The sequence below is a fragment of the Archocentrus centrarchus genome, chromosome 4, assembly GCF_007364275.1.
Source record: "Archocentrus centrarchus isolate MPI-CPG fArcCen1 chromosome 4, fArcCen1, whole genome shotgun sequence".
NCBI lineage: Eukaryota > Metazoa > Chordata > Actinopteri > Cichliformes > Cichlidae > Archocentrus > Archocentrus centrarchus.
The window spans coordinates 26998825-27008269 of record NC_044349.1 but is presented as its reverse complement, the minus strand read 5'-3'; the positions used below and the strand labels follow the sequence as shown (position 1 = coordinate 27008269).

The window sequence follows — 9445 nt, the reverse complement described above, 5'->3', positions numbered from 1 at the left end:
GCACAGAACCTTTAAGCAAATAAAAAGTGTAATAAACAAAAGTAACAGTAAAAGTTAGTATTTGGGCTGTTTCACACCAAAATGACCGCAATAAGAGAGACTGAGGTCTGGATGTGCTGCCCTGCTCAGCGGCTGTCCCGCCACTGACAGTAAAGCGGGTAACCGAATATTCAAAAACAATACGTCATCCCACAATGCAGCGCGCTTACGTTCTCCTTTACAGCATTACCTCATCCCACAATCCACCGCGAGATTAAGAATCTTCTGGGTGGTGGTCGTCTAGGCAACGCGCCTTATCGGCGAGGTTAGCCCCGCCTCCGGGACACGCCCTCCAGCCAATGGGAGAGCCCCGTCATGACATCATGGTTATTTTTAGAGAGGCAGCGGCAGCAGATAAGGTTTGCCTCCACGCTGGACAGCTCAGAGTATACACATATACAGGCAGAGAGCGCACCGGAGACGCTCAGTGCCTGACAGGAAAAGTTAGAGTCTCGGCGCTTTTCATTCACGGACTCAATATAAGTCTGGATACTTTGGCAAAAGCTTTGTGAACTGTTTCAACTCAACACAGAACAGCCGATCATCGCTTGGTGAAAGAAGTAAGTTCTGATTCCTGTGTCAAGAAAAGTGCGCACTCAAAGTTTGGAAGTTTTTACGCACAGAGAGGACGTTTGGAAACCAGTGTTTTCATCAGTAACCAGGAAGAAGAAAAGGGGGGGACGGAAAGTTGTTTTTGTAGAAGACTGTGTAGCTACGTTTGTTTTTGGTTTTCTTCTATGTATACCAAGATGGAAACTACTTTCTATGACGACTCACTCAACGCTTTCTCCCAGCACGAGAACGCCGGCTACGGATACAGCAATCCCAAAGCGCTGAAACACAACATGACACTGAACCTCTCCGACCCAGCGAGCGCTCTGAAACCTCACCTCCGCGCCAAAGCCGGTGACATCCTCACCTCCCCCGACGTGGGTTTGCTGAAGCTGGCCTCTCCGGAGCTGGAGAGGCTCATCATCCAGTCCAGCAACGGGCTCATCACCACCACGCCGACCCCGACCCAGTTCCTGTGCCCCAAGAATGTCACTGACGAGCAGGAGGGGTTCGCGGAGGGATTTGTGCGCGCCCTGGCTGAGCTCCACCACCAGAACATGCCGGCCCCAGCAAACGTGAGTGTCACCTCGACTCCACCGACAAGTGTCAACTCTGCCCTGCCGCCTGTTTCATCTGTTGCCGGTGCCACAGTGTACAATAACAACGCTGCCATGCGCTCTGAGTCGCCGGTTTATGAGGACTTGAACACTTTCAACCCGGCCATCAGCACCGTATCGGCACCAAACTACACCACCTCAGCCCCCACTATGTCTTTCCCTGCTGCCCCGCCTCAGCTTCCCATCTACGGCCAGCCTTCCTCCGCCCAGCTCCCCCGGCTCACTGCGCTCAAAGAAGAGCCCCAGACCGTGCCCGAGATGCCAGGGGAGACCCCCCCTCTCTCCCCAATCGACATGGAGAGCCAGGAGCGCATCAAGGCTGAGAGAAAGCGGATGAGGAACCGCATCGCTGCCTCCAAATGCCGGAAAAGGAAGCTGGAGAGGATCTCGAGGCTGGAGGATAAAGTGAAGACCCTAAAGTCACAGAACTCCGAGCTCGCATCCACCGCCAACATGTTGCGCGAGCAGGTGGCCCAGCTGAAGCAGAAGGTGATGAACCACGTAAACAGCGGGTGCCAGCTCATGTTAACGCAGCAACTTCAGACCTTCTGAGGTGGTGTCAGCGGCGGCGGAGAGAGAAAAGACTATAGTTGAAAGAATAGGACGCTTCCTGTGACAGTGAGTGTCTGCGCCTCTCGAAATCGTGTCGGGATTTGGGATGATGTGGCGCGACACTGGCGGGACCGGGGGCCGTACCAAAGTAACTGAGTGCCACGCGCTCCCCAGTGGCGCGTCCTAGAGATGGGCTCGGGACTGTGACAATAGCCATGAACCAGAAGGGACATAGCAACAAGCAGAAAACCTTCTGTTTCTGTTTCATGCTGTTTTTCTTGACAGGACTGAAGTTTTCTTGATTTACATCCAGCCCTGCATGGACTTCATCATGACCATCAGAGGGAAAGTTCAGTATTAGCGGATTTAAAACAAAACACATACACACATGCAATACAGACTTTTCTTGCTGTAGCCATAATTAATGGCTTCAATTTTGGGTGTGTTGGTCAACTCTAAATGGCTGAAAGGTTGCAACAAATGCTGCCTGACTTATGAGTTACAGTACAAAGTACATTTTTTCTTAATTGTAAGAAATTCAGTTAGAAAAGCTTCAAGATTTACTTGTTTTTTTCTAAAGTTGTTAATGGGGTTTCACTCATTGTTATATGTATATAAGATCAACTTGGAGTACTTATGTTTACCATTTGTAATAAAATACTGTATAATTTTTTATGTTTGTTTTCTGAGCACTTAAGAAATTAATCAATATTTAAGAAAATAAACCAGATAAAATGAAACATCTCTGCCTCTGTGTACTTGTAAGAGCCTGACATTTAAAAAAAAAAAAGAAAAGTGGGTGTGCCACTGAAGAACTCAAACAATAAAACATGTTGCAACATGTTGTAAGAATTGCTAGTTCAGAGTACCTCAAGCTAAATTCCATTAGCGCTGGTATTGATTGAAGCTGAGTGATTGTTTGAGCTGACAGACCAGGCTCACTTACTCCTGATGGAGGCCAATTCTGCAAATTGGGGTTGTAGAGTTTGAGATCTCCACTTTGTGTCTCAGCTCACACAGGCCTAGAAGAAGAGTAACTACCCTACAAAATCTCCCATTGCTTTGAGCAATCAGTAACTTTTTTTTTTTTTTACATGTAACAATCACAATAGGCTGAGGTGAGCAACCTTTAACTAAGACATCTGGCACTGATTTAATAAGTAACCTTTTCCCTGCTATTGCACCATTCAGTTCTTCAACACTGCAGCCTGTCCTGTTCTAAGTTTAAAATGAACAAAGAAAAAACAAGTCTTAGGTTCAGTAATCCAAACCTCTGTATGGCACACATCATTAATACAATTAAAGCTATAAAGACCACTGTGATCTGGGGGATTGTATATGTGTATATAGTGAGTCCTTTTATTACATAGTCATCTTATAGTATACTTTCTTTCACTAGCAGCTAAAGGAACAAACAATAACAATAATAAAAGGGAATCACGTTTGTGGTGATGTTTCCAACCACAATAAAAACAAAAACAAAGAAAGCCAAAAATACAAGCTTGGAGCTTAGTATCTATCTCAAGGCGGATATTCTCATAATTTGTTTACAGCACAGCAGCTTACCTGCATGTAATGAAGTTGGCAAAAAATAAAAAAAAATAAAGGTTTATCTCAATATTCTTACTAAAACCAGAAATTACAGTGCGCTTTCATTCGTGCTTACACAGCAGGTGCATGTGCCCGGACAGCTCAGGTATGGCCTACAGCTTATTATGTACTGAGCCTTCAAACATTACAGGACGCCAACGTGTGCTGCTCTCACTGAAACACTAGAGGGCAAAATACACTAAGGTAAATTACCGGAGACATGGACCGAAGCGCTGTTATCTCGAAATCTTCATGGATCAGTTGTACTTTATATCGGTTCATCAGTGACTTTTACTTTGTGTTTATATTAATACAGACCTCACAAAGAACGGGTTGTTAACTAAAAACCTGGTGAAGTCCACGATACACCGTGAGGCTTAAAGCTTACAGAATATTCTATTTTTCCTTTCCTTTCTAGGCTTTATCATGTGATTTTATTTTTTGTTTGCTATTTATTCAAGCAAACAAACAAACAAACAAGGAATATGATCATAATATAATCAGTAATCACCTTCGCCTTTGATTTTCTATGGGAATCCCGATTTCTCCACAAATCCGCTCTGATTTCTCAAACTTGGAGCACTGTGACATCATTCCGGAAAGCAGTGCCCTTTCCTGCCATATAAGGAGAGGGAACGCTCGGAAGACCAGCGTCACTGCCGAGGAGGCGTGTATTACGGGAAGTGAATCGACTGACTCCATAATCTCCTCTTTGCATAATACAGTGAACCCTGAGAAGCAATCTCTTCTTACTTCTCAGTCTGAGAAGTAAGAAGAGATTGGACTTAATTAAACAAGCCAAATCAATGAAAAGACATCAAAAGAAGAAAGGAGGCTTCTAAATGTCAAACATAAGGGAGATCACCATAATAACAAATAAACGTTCTTTAAAAAACTCCACAGTAGTCTATAGAATAGTTCACTAATAGCCCACATAAATTATAATACAAGTTAATAACAGCTTTATATACTTCTACAAACCCAAACTACATTTAAAAGGGAAATGTACATTGCTCAAAAAAATGAAAGGAATACTTAAATCAGAGTATAGCATCAAGTCAAATAAACTTCTGGGATATTGATCTGGTCAGTTAAGTAGCCGGGGGTGGGGGTGGTGGTGGTGGTGTTTGTTGATCAGTTTCAGCTGCTTTGGTGTTAATTAAATTAACAGGAGGTGCACTAGAGATAACTTCCAAAGCAGGAATGGCTTTACAGGTGGAGGCCACTGGCATTTTTTTCCCTCCTCATCTTTTTTGACTGTTTTTTTCACTAGTTTTGCATTTGGCTGGGGTCAGTGTCACTACTAGTCGCATGAGGCAATACCTGGACCCTACAGAGGTTGCACAGGTAGTCAAACTCCTCCAGGCCGGCACATCAATATGTGCCATTGCCAGAAATGTGTCTGTGTAGGTTCTCAGTCATCTCAGTAATCTCTGGAGCTTGAAAAAAAAAAAAGGCAACTGGACTTCTTCAAGTTTCTTGAAAATGTTTCACCTCTCATCCAAACGGCTTCTTCGGGCATCTGAAGGCTACTTTCAGCTACTCCCTTAGTCACACTCTTAGCCTCTAATTCATACATCTAATCTATAAAATGAAATAAATTACAATATACACTAATAATAGTAGTTATATAAAGTCTCATTCTACTTGGACTGGGGGATGTTTTTTTAGAGTGCATTAGGCCTACTGCTAATTTTACTTATGAAAGTTATTAATAGGTCTTTATCTCTTTAACAAATGGCAAATGGAAATCAAATGTTTTCATTATTATATGTCAAACTGATTTTAATCTTTAGGCTGAGTGATTCAGCCATTAAGGAGAATGGCTTGTCTTTCTTCTCCCCACACATCCCCATCTACTGTATCTCTCTCACACACACAAAAGCAATGCTATTTTTATGCAGCGGTTATTGTTGTCACCTTTCAGTAATTCAGATGACATAAGTAATTTCACAGTGATTGAAGATGGATGTGCTATTACTATATAAAACAATTCACTGCATATAATGAAAAATAGTTGATGACATAATTGCACAAAGGGCAGTCTGAGCCAGCCGGATCTGTATGGTGAAAGGCTTCAGTTGCTAGGGTGTGGTGTTTCACTTAGCAATATGGTATAAAATAAACAAACACAAATCAGAACAACCAATTCTAATAATGACCTGCAGAGCACAAGGGCTGAAGGAGGAACTGTTCATTTAGCAGCAAATTTAAAATGTGGAGTAATCTCAGGGGTTTTGAAAGCCACGTAACATCAAACAGCAAGAACCCTTATGCAGTGGACGTGATCCGGACAAAGAGGAGGGATCTGGTTTATGGCATCTCACATACTGAGGATCTCCTGGATCTCCTCGTTGCAGAAGGGATCATGACAGCAGCAAAGAGATCGATTGTTTTGTCCATCAGGACACATAAAGATCAGAACTCCAGGGTCCTGGACATCCTGGAGGCCAGAGGTGAACGAGCATGTCGGAAATTCTTCCACCCGTGTCTTATGCTGGCAGAACCTGAACTCTACCAGCGAATCAAGACCTATGTGGGGAGTGTGACTACGCATATTCAAGATAACAGGAGACAACTGATTGGGTATTTGCTGGAGAGAGACTGGGAGTGGAGGGATAAAAAAACAGATCAAATTTCAATGCAGACAACTCAAACTAACCTCAAAAAGAGCTCTAACATTAAAAAGAATGGAAAAAGAACCACGGTACTTGAAAAATCAGAGAATATGCTGGCACAAAGTGAGTCAGAAAGCCTCAGTTACATGGCTGCTAGAAAAGGGGATCTCTTATTACTGGAAGAGCTGTTAAAAGACAGTGATATCAACACTGCCAATTCCTCCAATGAGACTCTATTACATGTAGCTGCAGAAAATGGGCATTTATCCATCGCTGAGTTCTTGATTCGTAAAGGAGCCAGACTGGACCAGCAGAATGATACAGGCCACACAGCTCTTCACAGAGCAGCCAGGAGGGGGCGCACTGAGATCATGACAGCCTTAATGAAGGCTGGGGCTCCTATACATATTCTGGATTTGAAAGGCAAAAGTCCCATCCACCTGGCAGCAGAAAATGAACACCTGAATTCTGTAAAACTCTTGGTGGAGGAGGAGGCCAAGCAGTCTGAGAGTCACAGACAGACCATGTTTCTGCACATGGCTGCCATGGAGGATAACTGGAGGCTGGCTGAGTTGCTGCTGCAGAGCGGAGCCGCTGTTAATGCCTTAAACAGCCATAAAAAAACAGCTCTGTTTTATGCAGTCAAGAATAACAATGAGAAAACAATAATTGTTCTTCTTAAAGCAGGAGCTAAAGTTGACTATGATATCATAAATGAAGCCATTAATCTCTATCAAGAATCAGTTCTCCAGCTGTTGCTTGGTGAGTCTTTCCAGTTTGCATTTTATGTTAATTTATTGGTTCTTTTTTGAGATGTTAATTACACACAAATACAGCATAAACCTGCAAAATATGCAAGCTCACAGTCAATTGTTCTCAAACAGCTAATGCCAGAGGAGCCCTGAGCAAAAAAGCCCTGGGCTCTGCTCTCTTTGCAGCTGTTAGAAAGAACCTTGATGGAGCAGTGAGGTCACTGATAAACAGCGGAGCGGATGTGAACGTGCGTGACAATCACAGATATACGCCTCTCCTATTGTCAACGGAGCTGGGACACAAAGAAGTCTTCAGGTGACGTCTTTCAACATGAATTGAGTGATAATGAAGAAGTCCCTCTAGATATTCACACACAAGGAATCCAGTAAATATAAATATAGCGTACCGAGAGCACTTCCCCAAAGGTTTTCTCCCTTTTCTTGTCTCCAGTTTCTTTGTTGGCACTGTGATCAATAGATCAATAACCTTGGTTCATTATCATCATTGGTTTAATCAAATGTCTGAAATTTAGGTGTTACATTTGACCAGGCTCTTAGTTTTCAAAAAACATGTTTTCCAGTTTTAAACAAAACATCAAACAATTATTTTGTTGTAGGCATCGTGTGATAGTTTCTGTTTAGAATTTTATATATGTCCACCATTTACTGTCTTGTACATATTTTAAGCTCCTCGAGACAACTGTTTGTTGTGATTTGGTGCTATATAGATAAAATTGAATTGAATTTTGTGCAGATTATATGCAGATACTTTAAGTGTCCCTTTTCTTTACTGTACTTTTTCATTTCAGTGTTCTCATAGCGAAAAATGCAAAACTGGATGCTACCTTATCCGACCTCTCCTCAGCATTGCACTTGGCTGCCCACAGTGGTAGCATACCCATAGTGCAGACACTGCTGGAAAAAGGACTGGACCCAAACATTAAGGGAGCTAAAGGCTATACCCCTCTCCACCTAGCAGTTCAGTGTAACAGGCCTGACATCATTGGTCTGTTGCTAAAACATGGAGCACAGGTAATTGTCAAAGCATTAACAGCTGTTGTCATTTCTACAGATTTTCAGTTCATTTATGCAAAGTTGTGTGTCATTACTATAGGTAGATGCAGTAGGCCAGGATGGTCTGGCCCCTCTGCATGTAGCCAGCTGGCAGGGTCACACAGACACGGTGATCCAGCTTCTTCAGAACAAGGCAGAACCTGGAGTCAAAGACCGGCTGGGGAGGACAGCGCTGCACTGGGCAGCCTCTTCGCAGGGAAATAGCTGCGTGGTGGATTTGCTTCTGTCAGCCAAAGCCAACCCAAACATTACTGATAATGAGAAAATAACTCCCCTGCACTTGGCTGCAATGGAGGGAAATGTAGACGTGGTGATGTCACTGTTGTCCTACAAGGCAAAAGCGGGAGCTAGAGACATGGATGGCTCCACGCCTTTGCATTACGCAGCAGCTGGCGGGCATGCAAGCATGGTTTCAGCCCTTCTTCAGTCACTCACCAACAAGGGAACTGAAGACAGGAATGTGTGGAGGAAAACACCACTTCATGCTGCAGCTGAGAAGGGGCATGCTAGTGCAGCTGTGCTGCTCCTGGAGGCTGGGGCAAAGATAAATGCTACAGATCACTGCAAAGACACACCTCTGCACTGTGCTGCACGTGGTGGACACCACAAGGTTGTGAAAATACTTGTAAGCTGGGGCCAAGCTGGGGATATGGGACAGAGGAATAAAGCAAATCTGCAGGCTAAAAATAATACGGGGAAGACACCATTGCAGATGGCAGAGAGTGAACACACAGCAGAACATAAGACCATTGCAACTTTACTCAAGAGAAAGATGTTTCTTGTGAAGTAGAGGGCTTTGAAGAAGAAAGTAACACAAATTGAAAATTCATTATCACCTTAATGACTGATTGATCGAACTTCATTGATTCACATTTTCAGGAGCACAACCACTAGTTAAATGAAAGCCTGTACAAATAAGTCTTGAGCTGCTTTTTAAAAGATTTAGTAGAGTCCACAGTTCTCAGGTGAGATGGTAGAACATTCCAGAGTTTAGGAGCCACAACCTCAAATGCACAGTAATGTAAGCAGGCATTTTGACCATGCAGAGCTCTGAAACTGATCACCAAGTCATAAAGTCTGGACTTTATGGGGAGACAGTGTGAGGATGTCATGTGAGACCACTTAGGTGATCTATTACATGTAAGTTGCCTCACAGCTGCATCCAATCGTGAGGAGACAAAAGCATGAATAATCATTTTCAATTCAGATTTGGACACCATTCGATTGAGACGGCAATATTTTGCAAATGAAAAAAGCAGGATCGCACAAGGCTATTAGCATGCTTGTTGAAACTAAGAGCTTACTCAAATGTAACACCTAAATTTCGAACATTTGATTGAACCGGTGATGATAATGAACCAAGACTACTGATCACAGTGGACACAAAGCTGTCAGGAGCACAAACAAGAACTTCTGTTTTCCCAGTGTTGAGTGAAGCATAATTAGCAGTCCAGTTCTTTATTGCATCAACACAGTCCCAAAGAACAGATTTTTTTTTTTTAATATTCTGTGGACAAAAGGAAATGTCCACTTGGATGTTATCTACTTAACAATGATACAAGACCTCTTTAAAGGGGCCCAAAATGTCTCTGAGAGGTAATAAATACAGTGTAAACAAAATAGGTCCCAAAACAGAACCTTGGAGCACACG

The 9445-nt window shown here is 43.1% G+C and overlaps 2 protein-coding genes across 3 annotated transcripts; both read left to right on the top strand.

The window, feature by feature from the left end:
• Positions 1–400: 400 nt before the first annotated feature.
• Positions 401–2500, top strand: jun (Jun proto-oncogene, AP-1 transcription factor subunit). 2 transcript variants are annotated; one of them, XM_030727245.1, is made up of 2 exons: positions 401–599; positions 834–2500. In XM_030727245.1, the coding sequence occupies exon 2, from the start codon at positions 885–887 to the stop codon at positions 1758–1760; it is 876 nt and encodes a 291-aa protein (XP_030583105.1). In that variant the 5' UTR covers positions 401–599; positions 834–884; the 3' UTR covers positions 1761–2500. The 2 variants fall into 2 exon arrangements, with proteins under 2 accessions (XP_030583105.1, XP_030583104.1); XM_030727244.1 differs by having other exon boundaries at positions 401–2500.
• A 3065-nt stretch (positions 2501–5565) lies between these two features.
• Positions 5566–8584, top strand: caiap (CARD- and ANK-containing Inflammasome Adaptor Protein). Its single transcript, XM_030727264.1, has 4 exons — positions 5566–6730; positions 6853–7036; positions 7530–7752; positions 7835–8584. The coding sequence occupies exons 1-4, from the start codon at positions 5566–5568 to the stop codon at positions 8582–8584; spliced, it is 2322 nt and encodes a 773-aa protein (XP_030583124.1).
• The last annotated feature ends 861 nt before the right edge of the window (positions 8585–9445 follow it).

What these genes read in the sequence shown, in the direction of transcription:
- jun (XM_030727244.1), top strand. Translation starts at nt 777, where the DNA reads ATGTATACCAAGATGGAAACTACTTTCTATGACGACTCACTCAACGCT.
- caiap (XM_030727264.1), top strand. Translation starts at nt 5,566, where the DNA reads ATGTGGAGTAATCTCAGGGGTTTTGAAAGCCACGTAACATCAAACAGC. An exon ending in AGTTCTCCAGCTGTTGCTTG is followed by an intron (nt 6,731 to 6,852) that starts GTGAGTCTTTCC and finishes GTTCTCAAACAG; the next exon opens with CTAATGCCAGAGGAGCCCTG. An exon ending in TGCTAAAACATGGAGCACAG is followed by an intron (nt 7,753 to 7,834) that starts GTAATTGTCAAA and finishes TCATTACTATAG; the next exon opens with GTAGATGCAGTAGGCCAGGA.